The 20365-nt window shown below is 41.1% G+C and overlaps 1 protein-coding gene across 1 annotated transcript in view; it reads left to right on the plus strand.

The window, feature by feature from the left end:
* The first annotated feature begins 1389 nt into the window (after positions 1-1389).
* The window catches only part of LOC115106766 (interleukin-1 receptor accessory protein-like), a 37259-nt gene continuing 18283 nt past the window's right edge, over positions 1390-20365 (plus strand). The window contains exons 1-3 of the mRNA XM_065008085.1: positions 1390-2093; positions 2336-2491; positions 4225-4319. Coding sequence (XP_064864157.1) covers positions 2433-2491; positions 4225-4319 — 154 coding nt within the window. The 5' untranslated portion in view covers positions 1390-2093; positions 2336-2432. The remainder of the gene's footprint in view (positions 2094-2335; positions 2492-4224; positions 4320-20365) is intronic.

A 20365-nucleotide genomic window follows, 5' to 3' on the forward strand; every position in this document is an offset into this window, starting at 1 on the left:
ACTACTTACATTTGGTTCCACCGTAATGTTTTGTCAGCCATCTTCAGCCAGGGACGGGTGACTCGCATCAAATTCGTCATTGGACGTCATTGGTCATATAAAAACCTTGGGACCCAAATGCATAATGAGGGCTCTAACTCCCCTTGTGGTGGTCTGGAGCAATGAAGCCATGACGCTGGGTACCTCTAAGTAACGCGGTGGAAGTACAACCATAACTTAGTGCCACAACGCTGCTCATTTGGGAAGAAATGTAATTATGTATTCTGTGAGTGTGTGTGTGTTGTTGTTAACACCTGCCTAAGTTACTGCCTAGGTCCACCAGCCTGGACGACCAGACGACGTGTCCGTAACAACGATCCCAATCCGGACATCCGCTGCCCATCCTGGTGGTGGACTGCTCCATTGGCAGAAGGCCTACCAGATAAAACCACCAGAGGGGGACCGCAACAGCGATCACCAACCAGGACATCCCTGGCCATTCTTGTGATGGTTTGCAGCTGTAAGAAAGCCTTCCAGGGTAAACCGCCAGGGGGAGTACTGCTATGCTGATCCACAAACCAGGACGGACATCCAAGGTTCATTCTTATGGTGGGTTGCAACTTGCAGGATCCTTCCAAGTTAAATCCACCAGAGTGGGACTGTCATGACTCCTGTGAAGATCTGAAGAATCAGGTTACAGTGGGTCTGCTCTACAGCGCCCTCTCTCTCCCGCAGAAGAGGAGAGGGGTAAAGTTGGCCATTTTAAGATGGTCATAAATACTTGTAGAAACTCTTTCTCCCACTCTGCAGAATTGGTAGTGCTGTGAATTTGTAGTGCTGTGACATCCAATATTGGATAATGAAACAATGAAACAACAGTTGGAATGGTCCATGGGTACTTAAAGGACAATTATGTCAGATCAGTTGTTGTTTTGGGATCTCATTAAGGACGGAATAACAACGTTATTTTATTGACTGAATGTTTATGAATCAATTTAACAATTAGGATTTGTTATCTGTAATGGTTATGATAAATTAGTCATTTTTGCTCACTGTTGGCATAAAGATAAATGTGCACATGTTTTTTTCCACTTTCAGCCACCCTTGCTCTAATCATGCTGTACAGTCAAAAAAGGTAAAATACACATCCCTATCCATGACAGATTGCTCTATACATTAATAGTTTGAGGCAGATCTTCCCCCCATTAAATGCAATGTATTAACTTAGACTCATCTATTGTGAATACATTTTAGTAAAAACCGTAGCAGATTGACTCCTACCTGCTGATACAAGGCTGAAACCGCAACTAAAATTGAGAAATACCCATAGACTGCAGTCACTGCTCAATACAAGAAAAAACGCCTATATTGGAGATTTCGCAACTTGGGTTTTCCGTGGAGGGAGGAGTTGAACTTTACGGTACAAGATTCACTTCCTTCTTCATGGCAATAAGCAGAGCACTAAGAAAAATCTAAAATTATTGAATTATTTATTTCCTTAAATGTAAATATGTTGTCGTAGCACTTAGCCTGTAACTATAAACCAATAACGCAGTTTATGTTGAAATCTATAAGAAAGAATGGTGTCTGAGTTATCCAATAGCTTATTGAAATATTAACTTTGTTTGAGCCTTTATCTATTCCTAAATCCAGCAACAAAAATGCGAGTGTCATTTAAAGTAAATTACAAGTGGCACCTGGGACATCGAACGGGGGCTCACTGAGATTTGCATATCACAGAACCTCTAAGTAGTTTACGACGGCTGGCAGTCATTCGTCATAGGGACAGGTAGGCTACGTTTTATGTGTAATATACTTTAGCCTACTACTGAGCCGCATCTCGAGGGTGCTCGACTGTGTCGCTTTGATTGGAAGGATTCCCAAGACCGTGTGGTTGTCGTTTGTCATATGATTTATGGTCCAGTGGTGAATGGTACTGTAAAACAAACCCGGTACTGGCGCGGCCGCCGTGTTCCTCTCTGATCGTTAGTTAGCCGGCTGCAGCTGAGTCAGACAGTCTCCTCACCCTGCGACAGCCACTCTGCCCTGCCCGGGGTGTCAGCGTTCCCGTTGCCGTCTTCAGCGCTAGAGTGAACCGGTGGACTTGTGGAGATGTAAGTATCACCTCAACCTATTCATTCGTTTATTACGCATTGTGCACTGTTGCAGTACTAGTTGCATGCAGCCTTATAGCTTGCTTTTGATCCACATTTAGCCTATAATCCAAACAATTCAAGCAATAATGATTTTCCCATACACTGCAAGCAGAGAAATCTCTGTACATCTATTGTAATCATTTATGCATTTTCATACAGTTTGTCAGTTTTGACAGAAAGACCGTCCTCTTCTCCATCAGATTCCGATCGGACCTGCTTAAACATTGGCGCATGTCTCGTTGTTTTCCGAGTTTGCCAGAGGACTCAGGAAGAGCGTGATATCGATCATAGCGGATAATGAGATTTTCTTTCAAACACATAATGAGTGCTCTTTTGTGGAAGCAGAATCAATTAATGTATGCAAACTGAATTAGTCTAGAATGTCCCCTTTTAAGTAATTTCGTGACTCATTAGAAAACTTCTCCCTTTCGATTTCATGGTTGAATGATTATGATAAATTCTAGGCCAATTCAGGCAGCATTGGCAATGTTTCCAGAAAATTGGATACTAAAGCAATCATTTGTGACACTCAGATAAGCAGAAGAGAGTGGTTTTGAGTTAAATTAGCCTAAGTAGCCTAGCCTAAAATTAAAATGCTGTTGTGTCCAAAATTGTATTGTACATCAAATGAAGTAACCTAACATTATTTTACACAAGTCAGCATATGTTGCTTTTGAGAATGAACTGAAATGAGTATAAAGGGATAGTTGAAAGTGATGGTTCACCCAAATTTCACAATTAGGCCTATATATTGGTTTCCTTACCTTGTCCATAGACTGCTTACATGGGTAAGAAAACCAATATGTAATCTAGTAATAAGATTAACATCTGTTTTCAGATTACACATCTGTGTGAGTTTAATGTTCTTTAAAAAATAATAATAATGTTACATTCAGTGTATCTGTGTTTATATTTGACCATGTTTTGTGCCATGGTCATAGAGACCTCTCATCTTTATCTGTGTTTCTAAAATTCCTCTTCCACGTGCCACTGTGTCTGTCTGGAATTCAATCAAAACCACCTCCACAGTTTCTTTAACTACAAACTAATGCTCATGCATGCACACGTTTTCTTCTGACAACTGTATCTATACAGTGTGTGGGTAGTCTACCTGGTTGTTGTTGTACAATTTACTGTACTCTTTTAGAAAAAAAAAATGTTGCAAAAGGGTACTTCGGCTGTCCCCAGAGGAGAACCCTTTTTGGTTCCTGGTAGAATCCTTTTGAGTTTCAGGTAGAACCCTCTATGGAAAGAGTTGAACATGGAACCCAAAGGGGTTCTTCCTGGAACCAAAAAGGTTTTTCCTATGGGGACAGTCAACGAACACTTTTAGGTTCTAGATAGGACTTTGTTTTTTAAGAGTATAGAAAAATCTGTGATTTTATGTCACCATGGGAATCAAGAGCTATGCTCTAAATACTGCAAAGTGGGTTTGATTGAATTACGCCCTAAGTGTCTCAATGTCTCAATTTAATTCAGCATCTGTTCAGGGCCAATATATCTGGATAGGCAGACCAAGCCAAGGCCATGTCAATTTCTCTTTAGTGCCTCAGTCCGTGATAGTGTGGCACATAGACTTTGGGCAGAAGGCAGCCTCTTGTTTATCTCCCTCTGTGCTGTTGCAGTAAAAAGCGGTGATCAATGTGGAGGTGGAGGAACCCATATGTGCTTCCGGGGAGCCACCACATGTCATTACCTACCTCAGTCCTTTCATGCGTGGCAGATCACCATCATTTGATATCCCTCTTCTCTCCTTTGTGCCTCTTCTCTCTTTACTCTCTCCTTCCCTCCACTTATTTCTTCCTTTCTCTCTCACAATCCTGATCTAGTCTCCTTCCCTGCATCTCTGTGTCTCTTTCTGTCTCCTTCCATGTCTCTCCTCTCTCTCTCTTTCCCGTCAACTCCTCTCTCTCTCCCTCATCTGCCTTTACTATGACCTTGTCCCATCATTTTGTCTCTTTCCCTCAACCCCCTCCAAAGTTTGACAGAACTGACTGAGTGCAAAATCAATATTTGTATAATTAATAGCTGAGTTATTGGAGAGATCGAGGCAGACATATATGGTAATGATTTCCCTCACCCTCCCCAGGGCTCTCTTCATCACAGCTCTCCTATCTATCTCAGTTGCCATGGTGGGAGTAGGTGGGACTACTGCAGCCACCACTCCATCCAGTGTCCACTCAGGTGAGTGATAGATCCGACAAGGAGGTTTTGATTGGTCAGTATTATGCTACATTCAGAATATGAACCCTAGTACCCTCCGTAGGCAATTCATGTAGATTATAAAATATTGGATATGAATATATGAATAGCTCCACTTTGCTCAATGGAGTTCACACCATATTTATTACACCTATCCAGTCCTTCCCAAACGATCCCACAATTATGGGTGTAGGGGGTAGAGTCCTGCACAGGTCAGTTTTTTGGAGCCGCACCCACCTCATGCCGGCCACATCAGTTCGGAACCCCACCCATCAGGGCAGATTGTTCTCCGCAACCCAACCCACTCGCATAGGATTGTTTTCGAGAGCTGGTCCTTTACCTGCCATATGACATCATTTTAATTAATTGTATTTGTGACTTCACAGTAGTAGGATTTATTATAATGAATACTATTAGGCTATTATTACTATTCCCCTTCCCTGCATGAATTAATGTCTATTCAACATTTGGATAAAAGGAAACCATGCCATGAATTAAGAACTATATATTTTTATTTTCACAATGTGATGCGCCACTGAAATCACAAAAATTGCCTTTTTACCAAGTACGATTCTGAGTATGCAAATGATTCTGATTTTAATTAGCCTTCTTACCTAATGAAAGCCTATAGCCAACCTAACAAAACAATATCTTTACATTCAATATGGTTTAGATTATAAAATAGTTTAGGCCTAATTACAACTTAAACAAACTATTCCCAGACTCAAATATAGGCTGTAAAAATAAGCTACATTTATTTTGTAGGCTACTCAAATTACTACCCGCACCGGTTTACACTTTGTATGGCCTGCAGATGCCTGAATTAATGTAATAATTAACTGAATTATGGAAAACAAATAGGCCTATCTGCTTGCACTTTGTGTAGGCTGTGTATCCATCTTCCTCTTTGTTGACCTTCCAAACTGGGAATTTCACTCGTGCAGCACCTGTTTCCCTTATCATAATATCCTTTTCTTTTTATTTATCCGGTTTTCTACGATAGCCATTTTCGCGTGAGCTAGGCTATCCAGGAAAAGTGAACTTGGCAACGTGTCAGACTCACGGATTGAAATAATGTTTTCATTCCATCCGCCAGCTGATTCACCCCGGGGGAACCATGGGTATCCAACTCGATGCAGGACTAGCTTGAGGTTGACTTGACATTGGGAATTCGAGAATAGGTTCACAGGCCCGTTCTGTTTCTGGTTGAATGAGCACATTCTCTGGCTGAATCTCAAACCGAACACTTGGCCTCTAAGCCCTTTATTGAGTGTCCACTCACTGTTGTGTTCGATAGTGAGCACTTGAGTTTGCAAGTGTTTTGGCCAAAATAATAATTTAGACAATTAAAAAAAAAAAGTTTTAATTTATTTTATTTAACCTTCATTTAAACAGGGACTCACATTGAGATTAAAAATATATTTTAAAAGAGAGCCCTGTACCATTACAATAAAAACAGAATATTAAAACATACACATTGTCGTGTCTTTGGCTATGCCGGATTAAGTGATATGACATGCTATTCTATAAAATCCTTTCTCTGTAATTAATATTACCTGATTGAGCGAATCATGTAAATGTAATTAACTAGAAAGTCGGGGCACCACGAACGAATATTTATTGAGCTTTTATCTTCAGAATAAACTCTTAAAGGCCTAGTAATATTTTACATCAATAGCAGTCAATATTAATCGTCACCTTATTTCAGTCTCATCTGAAAGTTGTAAATTCTTGGTTTATCTTCACGAACCCTGGCTAACAAAATTTGGTTTAATTATTTATTTACTAAATACCTAACTAATCACACAGAATTACATATACACAGAATGAATCATACCTTGATTACAAATTATATCATGAAGGAATACGTCCCTAGCGGGCGGAACAGATATGACAGCTGGTTACACAAAGAAAAGGGTCTGGGTTTGAGTGAAAGAGCGGGAAGACTGAGGAACAAAGGGAGAAGCGATGTCCCTATCGTAAATACAGTATCTGATGCATTCTAAATTACCACTCATTTGGAAAAGGAAAATGCAATAAATATTTACTCTGAGCTGCTCTTCGGTAGGTTGGTGATAGATGGAAGGCCGTGTTGCCCAACCGAGTCCTTTGTCTTTTGAAGAATGTCTCTGGTGGTAAATTGGATACGTTATAGTAACGTCGTTGTGTGGTAGACGGGATACTCTGTCTGTTCTTTCCTAGTCCAAGTTTGCAGCTGCTGTTGCTAACTCAACGGCTAGGAGGTGTCACTTCTGTAGTGAATAAGAGTTCAAAGTTCATACCATTCACAACCAAAGCTCACGCTGAGGTTGGCTTAGTTCTGTAGTTGACATGTTAGTCCTTTTAACGTATGGACCATCGTCCTCACATCCTCGGAACAGGAGGTTACATTTTCGTCAAGGCTTTATATAGTGGAGCGAGAAGGGTGTGTTTGAAAAGTTTTATAACCCATGTCTCTTCACAGGGGCGGGCCACTGATTGAGCAGAGCCCTAACCTTACGAAAACCCAAATCTCTCATTTGGAAGATAAAATTAAATTTAATCTCTTCACCAATAATTTTATATTCAAACATTTAAATTGAACAACAATTCCATGTGAATCCGATAACTACAATGTGCAGACTTTATGTCATCCTATCATTGATGAGAATGTCTCAGATGACAACCGAACTGACATCATATTCATTAAGTACCACCGCATATGTTCAATTGGTCGGATTACCAGAATATAGTTCATTTCCCCCCACCTTCTGATGTTCCCAGAATCTCTATGTTGACCAAAGGATTTTCAAATGTCACATCAGTAGGGTAGAGAGAGGAAAAAGGGGGAGAGGTATTTATGACTGTCATAAACATACCCCCAGGCCAACGTCATGACAGTCCCCCCATGTTGGGTTCAATCTTGCGATAAACCTGCATGTTGCAAACCAACATAAAAATGACCGTGGGTTGTCCTGGTTGTAGACCATCGTTGTGGTCCCCATCTAGTGGTCGACCCGGGTAGGGTTTCTGAGAGTGAAGTCCGCTCCATGGCTGGACAGCAGATGTCCAGTTGGTGATCGCTGTTGCAGTCCCCCCTCTGGTGTGGTCGACCCAGGTAGGGTATCTGCACTTGAAGAAGTCCGTGCGTTTCTGCTTACGCAAGAGCACATGTCAAGGGAAGGAAACCAAGTATCCTGGCAGATTACAACTTTTTCAGAATTAATCTGACGTAGTCAGGTAATTTCCAGGTCAATGCCTGGAGGTCAGTCAGAATTGATGTCGAGGGAGTCTGTAGTGGTTTTACTACCAGTCACTGTATTCCACTATTGTAGTGGCGGTAGGTATGAAGAAGTCTACTTCATAGCTATGTTATCCACGGAGGAGCTAACCTCATGACGGAAGTACTCTTTAAGTATTAGACCAGTCGTACGTGGTGTGATCGTGGTTTATGACTTCTAATAACTTTTCTCCTGAACGGAGGGTTCTATTTATTAGTGGCATGTGTTAACCATTGGAAGAGTCCAATGGAGATTCCCTTCCCCCGTGTTGCACTCTGAGTGACTCCTATGTTGCTATTATCAATAGCAATTTAACTTGTGAGGTTACTAATCCTCTTACTGAGTGTTGCTGGACTGACTGTGGTATTGGTAGGGGCAAAAAAACTAAACATGGACGTTCCATGATCTCGCCATCACGGTTGACAACTCCATTGTGTCCTCCTCCCAGAGCGCTAAGAACCTTGGCGTGATCCTGGACAACACCCTGTCGTTCTCAACTAACATCAAGGCGGTGGCCCGTTCTTGTAGGTTCATGCTCTACAACATCCGCAGAGTACGACCCTGCCTCACACAGGAAGCAGCGCAGGTCCTAATCCAGGCACTTGTCATCTCCCGTCTGGATTACTGCAACTCGCTGTTGGCTGGGCTCCCTGCCTGTGCCATTAAACCCCTACAACTCATCCAGAACACCGCAGCCCATCTGGTGTTCAACCTTCCCAAGTTCTCTCACGTCACCCCGCTCCTCCGCTCTCTCCACTGGCTTCCAGTTGAAGCTCGCATCCGCTACAAGACCATGGTGCTTGCCTACGGAGCTGTGAGGGAACGGCACCTCAGTACCTCCAGGCTCTGATCAGGCCCTACACCCAAACAAGGGCACTGCGTTCATCCACCTCTGGCCTGCTCGCCTCCCTACCACTGAGGAAGTACAGTTCCCGCGCAGCCCAGTCAAAACTGTTCGCTGCTCTGGCCCCCCAATGGTGGAACAAACTCCCTCACGACGCCAGGACAGCGGAGTCAATCACCACCTTCCGGAGACACCTGAAACCCCACCTCTTTCAGGAATACCTAGGATAGGATAAAGTAATCCTTCTCACCCCCTTAAAAGATTTAGATGCACTATTGTAAAGTGGCTGTTCCACTGGATGTCTTAAGGTGAACGCACCAATTTGTAAGTCGCTCTGGATAAGAGCGTCTGCTAAATGACTTAAATGTAAAATGTAAATGTTCCTAAATCTGTGGCGACTAAAGGGATTTCTAGTGTTATCCATTCTTATGAACAGGTTTGGTAACTTATTATTCTTATCTTAATTAAAGAAGTTACATATGGAGGGAGTTTCTGTCAGGTTGCTTTTTAAATAAATAAAAGAGAATGCAGCTCTCTTCTTACAGACAGAGGTCCATCCCACATTTTTATACAGACTACAATGATCAGTCCTAAAATTGTCCCCTGTGATAAAACGTATTGCTGAATGGTAGACTGTGTCCAAGGGTTTTAAAACCGAGGTTGCTGCATGCATGTAAACAATTTCACCAAAATCCAATACAGGGAGAAGTGTTGCTTGAACAATCTTTCTCCTATTTTTAATACTAAGGCATGATTTATTTAGATATAAAAACTATCTTGGATCTTAGCTTCTTAGTCATATTTGTTATATGCGTTACGAAGGATAACTTGTCATCAATCCAGACACCCAGGTACTTATATTGAGAAACAAGCTCCATTTAAAGTGTGTATATGCAGGTCCTCAGGGTCAACACTTCGTGACACTCGATGTCCCAACTGCCACTTATCAATTTTCTAAATCCATTCGCGAACATTGTCTCCTGCGACCTGTCTTCTTGAAGCATGACTCACTTGCTACTGTATGAAACAGGGGCACTGGTGACCAGGGGCAAACACAGACGCATACTCCAATAGACAGTGAGAAAGTAGTAAAAATAAACCCACATCTCTCTCTCTCTCTACTTCTGGCTGAGACCGAGGCTCTCTCTGCCAGACCACTCACTCAGAGCTATTATGAGCCCCTCCTTTATAGTAGAATCCTCAAACCAGTTTCAAAAGACAGTGACATCTAGTGGAAGCCCTAGGAAGTGCATCCTCATTGATATCTCACTAGGATTTCAATAGGCACTGTTTTCGATTTCTCACTTCCTGTTTGGAATCTTTCTCAGGTTTTTGCCTGCAATATGAGTTATGTTATACTCACAGACATCATTCAAACAGTTTTAGAAACTTCAGTGTTTTCTATCCAATACTATATATAATAATATGCATATATTAGCATCTGGGACAGGGTAGGAGGCAGTTCAGCACGCTATTTATCCAAAAGTGAAAATGCTGCCCCCTATCCCAAAAAGGTTAAACAGCTTGGAAAATTCCAGAAACTGATGTCATGGCTTTAGAAGCATCTGGCTAATTGACATAATTTGAGTCAATTGTAGGTGTACCTGTGGATGTATTTCAAGGCCTACCTTCAAACTCAGTGCCTCTTTCCTTGACATCATGGGAAAATCAAAAGAAATCAGCCAAGACCCTCAGCAAAAAAATTGTAGATCTCCACAAGTCTGGTTCATCTGTACAAACAATAGTACGCAAGTATAAACACCATGTGACCACGCAGCCTTCATAGCCCTCAGGAAGGAGGTACAAAAGTATCTATATCCACAGTAAAACGAGTCCCATACTGACATAATCTGAAAGGGCGCACAGCAAGGAAGAAGCCACTGCTCCAAAACCGCCATATAAAAGCCAGTCTACGGTTTGCATCTGCACATGGGGACAAAGATTGTGCTTTTTGGAGAAATGTCCTCTGGTCTGATGAAACAAAAATAGAACTGTTTGGCCATAATGACCATCGTTATGTTTGGTGGAAAAAGGGGGATACTTGCAAGCCAAAGAAAACCATCCCAACCGTGAAGCACGGGGGTGGCAGCATCATGTTGTGGGGGTGCTTTGCTGCAGGAGGGACTGGTGCACTTCACAAAATAGATGGCATCATGAGGGAGGACAACTATGTGGATATATTGAAGCAACATCTCAAGACATCAGTCAGGAAGTTAAAGCTTGGTCGCAAATGGGGCTTCCAAATGGACATTGACCCCAAGCATACTTCCAAAGTTGTGGCAAAATGGCTTAAGGACAAGAAAGTCAAGGCAATCGAGTGGCCATCACAAAGCCCTGACCTCAATCCTACAGAACATTTGTGGGCAGAACTGAAAAAGCGTGTGCGAGCAAGGAGGCCTACAAACCAGACTCAGTTACACCATCTCTGTCAGGAGGAATGGGCCAAAATTCATCCAACTTATTGTGGGAAGCTTGTGGAAGGCTACCTGAAACATTTGACCCAAGTTAAACAATTTAAAGGCAATGCTATCAAATACTAATTGACTGTATGTAAACTTCTGACCCACTGGGAATGTGATGAAAGAAATTAAAGCTGAAAGAAATCATTCTCTCTACTATTATTCTGACATTTCACATTCTTAAAATAAAGTGGCGATCCTAACTGACCTAAAACAGGGAATTTGTCTTGGATTAAATGTCAAGAATTGTGAAAAACTGAGTTTAATGTATTTGGCTAAGGTGTATGTAAACTTCCGACTTCAACTGTTTATAGACCTTTTCTCGCATCTCTGGTAGATAACGTTTTTTTCGAGGCCTTGCTCACAATACATTCTGTGACAGCACAATGATCAAACGATATACTGTATGTGAGGTTCTTGATCATATCTTTGATCATGACACTGGTGAGGAGGAGAGAGTCCTTGTTAAACTTCGACACAAAGTAGTCTGTGACAAATAGTACAATCTGAGTATTTGTTATAGTCAAAATTGTCCATACATTATGATTTTTTTAAACTCAAAAACAAGTTGTATGAGCTCAGGTCAATGAGGCCTACAGGCCATAAATAGCAAATAGAAGTTAAAAACTTGTAATGTTCACACGAAATTAAGTTAATAAAAAGATCTAATACAACATTAGGTGATAGTATATGTATTATTATGGGTTTATAATAAGCTATAATGGGGAGGTCATTTTGGACCGGGAACACAGAATTAATTAAAATGAGATGGACACAAAAGAAGGGTCAATTACTTTTTTCATTGGCAAGATTAACAAACTTAGGATTGACATGCCAGCAACAAATGCTGACACTACACATCCAAGTGTATCTGACAAAATTATGAAAGACGAGAATTGTACTTTTTAATTCCGCAATGTCAGTGTGGAAGGGTTGAACAAATTACTGTTGTCTATCAACAATGACAAGCCACCAGGGTCTGACAATTTGGATGGAAAATTATGAGGACAATAGCGGATTATATTGCTACTCCTATTTGCCATATCTTCAATTTAAGCCTACTAGAAAGTGTGTGCGCTCTGGTCTGGAGGGAAGCTAAAGTATTTCCGCCACCCAAGAATAGTAAAGCCCCGCTTACTGGCTCAAATAGCCAACCAATCAGCCTGTTACCAACCCTTAGTAAACTTCTGGAAAAAATAGTGTTTGACCAGATACAATGCTATTTCACAACACGTTCAGCATGCATATAGGGAAGGACACTCAACAAGCATGGCACTTACACAAATGACTGATGATTGGCTGAGAGAAATAGATGACAAAATTATTATAGGGGCTGTCCTGTTAGACTTCAGTGCAGCTTTTGACATTATCGATCATAGTCTGCTGCTGGGAAAACATATGTGTTATGGCTTTACACCCCCTGCTATAATGTGGATAAAGAGTTACTTGTCTAACAGAACACAGAGGGTGTTCTTTAATGGAAGCCTCTCAAACATAATCCAGTTAGAAGCAGGAATTCCCCAGGGTAGCTGTTTAGGCCCCTTGCTTTTTTCAATTTTTACTAACGACGGCGTTGAGCAAGACCTATGTGTCTATGTATGCGGATGATTCAACACTATACATGTCAGCTACTACAGCAATGGAAATGACTGCAGAACGTTTGTTTCAGAATGGGTAGCAAGGAAGAAATTAGTCCTAAATATTTGTGAAACTTAAAACATTGTATTTGGGACAAATCATTCACTAAACCCTAAACCTCAACTACATCTCATAAAGAATAATGTGGAAATTGAGCAAGTTGAGGTGACTAAACTGCTTTGGGTAACCGTGGATTGTAAAACTGATACAACAATAGCTAGGATAGGGAGAAGTCTATCCATAATAAAGCGCTGCTCTGCCTTCTTAACAACACTATCAACAAGGCAGGTCCTACAGGCCCTGGTTTTGTCACAACTGGACTACTGTTCAGTCGTGTGGTCAGGTGCCAAAAGTGGGACTTGGGAAAATTGCAGTTGGCTGGCCCTTAAAAGTACACGGAGAGCTAACATTAATGACATGCATGTCAATCTCTCATGGCTCACAGTGTAAGAGAAATTGACTTCCTCATTACTTGTTTTTGTAAGAGGTGTTGACAAGATGTAGGTACCGAGCTGTCTGTTTAAAATACTAGCACCCAGCTCGGACACCCATGCACCCCACAAGACATGCCATCAGAGGTCTCTTCACAGTCCCCAAGTCCAGAATATGCAATGGGAGGCGCACAGTACTACATACAGCCATGTCTACGTGGAACTCTATTTCACATCAGGTAATTGAGCTATGGAAGATACCGTTCCAAAAAGAATAGCAAATGATAATGGAATAATTATGATCAAATTAAAGTAAAGACAGGAGGATGTTTGGACACTGACTGACAGAACATTTAAATATTACTCCAATAACTTCCTTCCACCAAAGAGTACACAAGCAGTAAAATTTAGTTAAAAAACTGATAAAAATACACCTTATGGAACAGCGGGGACTGTGAAGCAGCACAAACATAGCCACAGACACACGCATACACACACACGATAACATACGCACTATACACTCACGTACATAGGAATTTTGTACTGTAGATATGTGGTGGAGTAGGGGCCTGAGGGCACATCTGTGAATGTATTGTAATGTTTTTTAAATTTTATAAACTGCCTTAATTTTGCTGGACCCCAGGAAGAGTAGCTGCTGCCTTGGAACAAATACAAATACAGCTGTAATCGCTGCCAAAGGTTATTCTAACATGTATTAACTCAGGGGTTTTTATTTAGTTTTTGAATATTTCTTCCACTTTTGACATTACAAAGTGTTTTGTGTAGATCGCTGACCAAAAAATTACAATTACAGCAGTTTTAATCCCACTTTGTAAGGCAACAAAATGTGGAAAATGTCAAGGGGTGTGAATACTTTCTGAAGGCACTGTATGTGAATTGTGAATAATGTAAAAGCATGATGTCAAAAACCTCACGAGCAGACCATTCTTTTAGAATTGTTTTATGGATAGGCTCCTTGGCTAATTGATGCATAGGATGAGAAATCCACCCGACACATTGCTGTTCAAAACAAATCAAAGTTTATTTGTCACTTGCGCCGAATACAACAGGTGTAGGTAAACCTTACAGTTAAATGCTTTCTTTCAGGCTCTAACCAATAGTGCAAAAAAGGTATTAGGTGAACAATAGGTAGGTAAGGTAATAAAACAACAGTAAAAAGACAGGCTATATACAGTAGCGAGGCTACATACAGACACCAGTTAGTCAGGCTGATTGAGGTAGCATGTACATGTAGATATGGTTAAAGTGACTATGCATATATGATGAACAGAGAGGAGGAGTTGGTGGGTGGGACACAATGCAGATAGCCCGGTTAGCCAACGTGCGGGAGCACTGGTTGGTCGGCCCAATTGAGTTAGTTTGTACATGAATATATAGTTAAAGTGACTGCATATATGATAAACAGAGAGTAGCAGCAGCGTAAAAATAGGGTTAGGGGGACACAATGCAAATAGCCCGGGTAGCCATTTGCTTACCTGTTCAGGAGTCTTATGGCTTGGGGGTAAAACTGTTGAGAAGCCTTTTTGTCCTAGACTTGGCACTCCGGTACCGCTTGCCATGTGGTAGTAGAGAGAAAAGTCTATGACTGGGGTAGCTGGGGTCTTTAACCATTTTTAGGACCTTTCCCTGACACCGCCTGGTGTCAGTGATGTACTGGGCCGTACGCACTACCTTCTGCAGTGCGTTGCGGTCAGAGGCCGAGTAATTGCCGTTCCAGGCAGTGATGCTCTCGATGTTGCAGCTGTAGAACCTTTTGAGGATCTCAGGACCCATGCCAAATCTTTTTAGTTTCTTGAGGGGGAATAGGCTTTGTCGTGCCCTCTTCACGACTGTCTTGGTGTGTTTGGACCATTCTAGTTTGTTGTTGATGTGGACACCAAGGAACTTGAAGCTCTCAACCTGCTTCACTACAGCCTCGTCGATGAGAATGGGTGCGTGCTCGGTCCTCCTTTTCCTGTAGTCCACAATCATCTCCTTTAGTCTTGGTTGAAACAGCTTTTGTTATAGTAGGCCTAGGTTTAGTGTGAGGGTAGCCTACTGAGGGCTTTTTTTTAATCACATGAAACTGAAAACAAGCAACTTCAATGTTTCTAAATAGGGCATAAGCTTATCTCTCGTTTCATGATGGGCATATGGACATATAGCCTATATGAGGGGTTTTATGCTCATCCAAAATAACAACAGGAGCTGGCTAAAATAATGTACAGATAAAAAGGGATTTTTGCTGATCCCAAACATTTATATTTTAATCTAGACTACTTGGTGAATGCCTTGGGCAGGATAAACAAAACAGACTTTATTTAAAGGAGGGGCGGCTATGTTTGTTTTTTAATCAAATTAAACTAAATGGGGAAAAAACATTTGTTTTCTATGTTTCTAAATATGAGGTTTAGGGGCACAAAAAGCACATCTCTCTTGTTCCATGCACAGTGATACTGGTCCAGGTCCATGTTGACTCCATGTGCCAAGTTTGCTGGATGTTCTTTGGTAGGTGGACCATTCTTGATACACACAGGAAACTGTTGAGTGTGAAAATCCCAGCAGCATTGCAGTTCTTGACACACTCAAACCAGTGCATCTACTACCATACCCCGTTCAAAGGCACTTAAATATTTTGTCTTGCCCATTCACCCTCTGAATGGCACACATGCACAGTCCATGTCTCAATTGTCTCAAGGCTTTAAAATCCTCCCCTTCATCTACACAGTGGAATTAACAAGTGACATCAATAAGACCATTGCTTTCACCTGGAATCACCTGGTCAGGCTATGTCATGGAAATAGCAGGTGTTCCTAATGTTTTGTACACTCGGTGTATATTATTTTGTCATTTAAGATGAAACATTTGAATGAAGTATAGGGTTTTTATAATAAGTATTTTACATTTATCAGCCTTACAGTATTCAATGCTCCTGATAAGTCGTTATTTCATTGGGGGCGGGAATAGAGAATCAAGACAACAAACGTTGCCACTGTCAAGTTTCAAGTTTTTTTAGTGGTATGTATGTGATACACATGGTATACACTACTGGTCAAAAGTTTTAGAACACCTACTCATTCAGTTTTTCTTAATTTTTTGACTATTTTCTACATTGTGGAATAATAGTGAAGACATCAAAACTACGAAATATCACATATGGAATCATGTAGTAACCAAAAAAGGGTTTAACAAATCAAAATATATTTTATATTTGAGATTCTTCAAATAGCCACTCTTTGCCTTGATGACAGCTTGTAACAACATTGGCTGAAATGCATTAAGAAGGAAAGAAATTCAACAAATTAACGTTTAACAAAACACCTGTTAATTTAAATGCATTCCAGGTGACTACCTCATGAAGTTGGTGGAGATAATGCCAAGAGTGTTTAAAGCTGTCATCAAGGCAAAGTATAAAATATATTTAGATTTGTTTAACACTTTTTTGTTTACTACATGACTCCATATATGTTATTTCATAGTTTTGATGTCTTCACTACTATTTTACATTGTAGAAAATAGTAACAAAAAATAAACACCCTTGAATGAGTAGGTGTTTTAAAACTTTTGACCTGTATTGTACACCGTCCAATGAAATGCTAACTTGCAGGTTCCTTCTCGACAATGCAACAACAACAAGAAATAATAAAAGATTAGAATACGAACATAAAGTAAATGGCTCAGCAGAATAGTATAATACAGGAAGGCACAATTGATATAGTCCAATATTTACACGTGTTTTGGGGAAGGGGGGATTCGTAGGCAAGAGTTTAAATTGTGCAGTATTTAGCAATAACAGTAAGAGTCTGGTAGCAGCAGTTGTGATATGTTTCTAGCACGAATGTATATGTATGTGTTTGGGGGTGTGTGGATGTGTTTATGTCTGTATGGGTGTTTGGGGCTGTGGCAGTCATGAGATTTTGTCAGCCGGTGATTGTCAAGCAAACAACTGCCGGTCTCACGGTAATTGACCGTTAATTAACATAAACATGTTTCGCATCTCTTGGCTTTCACAAGCCAATGATGCAGACCTTTGGATATCTACATTTTAAAAAGTCTAATACATCAATTTAATATGGCCTACACCATCACACTAAATCCATTATTTACTTTAGACGAGTCTAAAAAAAAACATGATATGAAGAAAATGTAGTCTATTTCAGAATAACAGAATAGCATACTCTGAGTTGTCCTTATGTTAGGCCCTGATATGGCTGTGGGCTAAACTAGTTAATTTAGCAGACAAGATTTGCTTATAATTCCATGACATTATTTTTATTATTTCACAGTTTGAAGAATACAATTGAACATAGCTTAATAAAATAGAAAGGATATTTTCTCCAAACGATTTCAAAGGAAATGCGCACATGCTGCTATTCCGTGTTAAGCGTTTAACAAAGAAACTGGTCCTCCTATATGCTTAATTTATAGTTATTTATTCAACTTCAGTTGTGAAACAAACGTTGGGCTATGTATTTGATTTTTAACACATTCTAAGGCTGAGTGATGGACTCTAATGATGATTTTTTAAAGTCCCAAGCTGCACACACTTCATCAGTCTCTCATTTCCAATTTGACAAGCACTTGATAATATTCTCACCAGGCCTCGAATTTCCCAGCGGAGTCCCCCTTGTGTGGCCATAATGCTCCCTTTAAAAAATCCATCCATTTTGCGGCCAAAGTGGCCGTTGTGCCCTTGGGCTGAATATAATATTTACAATTCCCTTCTTCCAGCTGCCGTGCTCTAAAGCACCTCTCACTCACATGGCTCTCTAAGATGTAGCCAATGCCCTTAGCATTTCAGCTAAGAAATAGGCTACAAGTGAATGAAGACAGACACATCAGGGAAGTAACTGTGTGCGTCCCTCTTAACAAATTCCGAGGTGCATATTGAAGATGTTAGAACTGTCCACATATAGCCTACTTTTCCTCAGCCAACAAGATGACTAGGCCTAACGAACAGCAAAAGCACTAGCCTATGTCTATCTAAACTCAGCAAAAAACATCCTTTCACTGTCAACTGCATTTATTTTCTGCAAACTTAACATGTGTAAATATTTGTATGAACATAACAAGATTCAACAACTGGGACATAAACTGAACAAGTTCCACAGACATGTGACTAACAGAAATGTAATAATGTGTCCCTGAACAAAGGGGGGGGTCAAAATCAAAAGTAACAGTCAGTATCTGGTGTGGCCACCAGTTGCATTAAGTACTGCAGTGCATCTCCACCTCATGGACTGCACCAGATTTGCCATTTCTTGCTGTGAGATGTTACCCCAGTCTTCCACCAAGGCACCTGCAAGTTCCCAGACATTTCTGGAGGAATGGCCCTAGCCCTCCCCCTCCGATTCAACAGGTCCCAGACGTTCTCAATGTGATTGAGATCCGGGCGCTTCACTGGCAATGGCAAAACACGCACAGAACGATCAGTATGGCTGGTGGCATTGTCATACTGGAGGGTCATGTTAGGTTGGGCCTGCAGGAAGAGTAGCACATGAGGGAGAAGGATGTCTTACGTGTAACGCACAGCGTTGAGATTGCCTGCAATGACAACAAGCTCAGTCCGATGATGCTGTGACACACCGCTCCAGACCATGACGGACCCTCCACCTCCAAGTCGATCCCACTCCAGAGTACAGGCCTCGGTGTAACGCTCATTCCTTCGACGATAAACGCAAATCTGACCATCACCCCTGGTAAGACAAAACCGCGACTCGTCAGTGAAGAGCACTTTTTGCCAGTCCTGTCTGGTCCCAGCAATGGTGGGTTTGTGCCCATAGGCGACGTTTTTGCCGGTGATGTCTGGTGAGGACCTACGTTACAACAGTCCTACAAGCCCCAAGTCCAGCCTCTCAGCCTATTGAGGACAGTCTGAGCACTGATGGAGGGATTGTGCATTCCTGGTGTAACTCGGGCAATTGTTGTTGCCATCCTGTACCTGTCCCGCAGGTGTGATGTTCGGATGTACTGATCCTGTGCAGGTGTTGTTACATGTGGTCTGCCACTGCGAGGACGATCAGCCGTCCGTCCTGTCTCCTTGTAGCGCTGTCTTAGGCGTCTCATCGTGCGAACATTGCAATTTATTTCCCTGGCCACATCTGCAGTCCTCATGCTTCCTTGTAGCATGCCTAAGACATTTTCACACAGATGAGCAGGGACCCAGGGCATCTTTCTTTTTCAGAGTCAGTAGAAAGGCCTCTTTAGTGTCCTAAGTTTTCATAACTGTGACCTTAATTGCCTACCATCTGTAAGCTGTTAGTGTCTTAATGACCGTTCCACAGGTGCATGTTCATTAATTGTTTATGGTTCATTGAACAAGCATGGGCAACATTGTTTAAACCCTTTACAATGAAGATCTGTGAAGTTATTTTGATTTCTACGAATGATCTTTGAAAGACAGGGTCCTGAAAAAGGTCTGTTTCATTTTTTGCTGAGTTGACTATCCCCCATAGTACAAAAGTTGACCTATGCTACTGGTCAACTTGTCCTTCCGTGTAAGAAAAAAAACATGTTCCAAAATGCAATCAATTAGCGGGAAAACACTGTTCTCGAAAGTGAAGACAAATGCGATTATGCATGTAATGCTTTATTAAAAATCTGCATTTTATGGTGAAAATGTATCTTCCCCAATTGTGAAACTCACGTGCAGCCTATGTTTGCCTGTTAGGCTCTACACCAGTTATAAAGCGGATTAATGTGCTTAGATTTCAGGAATTATTTGGTCACTTTAGTTGTGATTACAACCCGTATCAAAACATATGAGCTAGGCTACATGAGGTGTGCGACTATGATTTGAAAAAGTCACACAAAAAAGGCTTGCGCTGTTCCTTGCCCTACTGCACAAGCTGGGCATTATTCACGAGGAGCAATCCCGTATCCGGGAGCGTAATCATAGCCTCAAGCTCATTACCATAACGCAACGTTAACTATTCATGAAAATCGCAAATGAAATGAAATAAATATATTCACTCACATGCTTAGCCTTTTATTGACAACACTGTCATCTCAGATTTTCAAAATATGCTTTTCAACCATAGCTACACAAGCATTTGTGTAAGAGTATTGATAGCTAACATAGCATTAAGCCTAGCATTCAGCAGGCAACATTTTCACAAAAACAAGAAAAGCATTCAAATAAAATCATTTACCTTTGAAGAACTTCGGATGTTTTCAATGAGGAGACTCTCAGTTAGATAGCAAATGTTTATTTTTTCCAAAAATATTATTTGTGTAGGAGAAATCACTCCGTTTTGTTCATCACGTTTGGCTAAGAAAACCCCCCGAAAATTCAGTCATTACAACGCCAAACTTTTTACCAAATTAACTCCATAATATCGACAGAAACATGGCAAACGTTGTTTAGAATCAATCCTCAAGGTGTTTTTCACATATC

This window comes from Oncorhynchus nerka, linkage group LG23 (genome assembly GCF_034236695.1).
Source record: "Oncorhynchus nerka isolate Pitt River linkage group LG23, Oner_Uvic_2.0, whole genome shotgun sequence".
NCBI lineage: Eukaryota > Metazoa > Chordata > Actinopteri > Salmoniformes > Salmonidae > Oncorhynchus > Oncorhynchus nerka.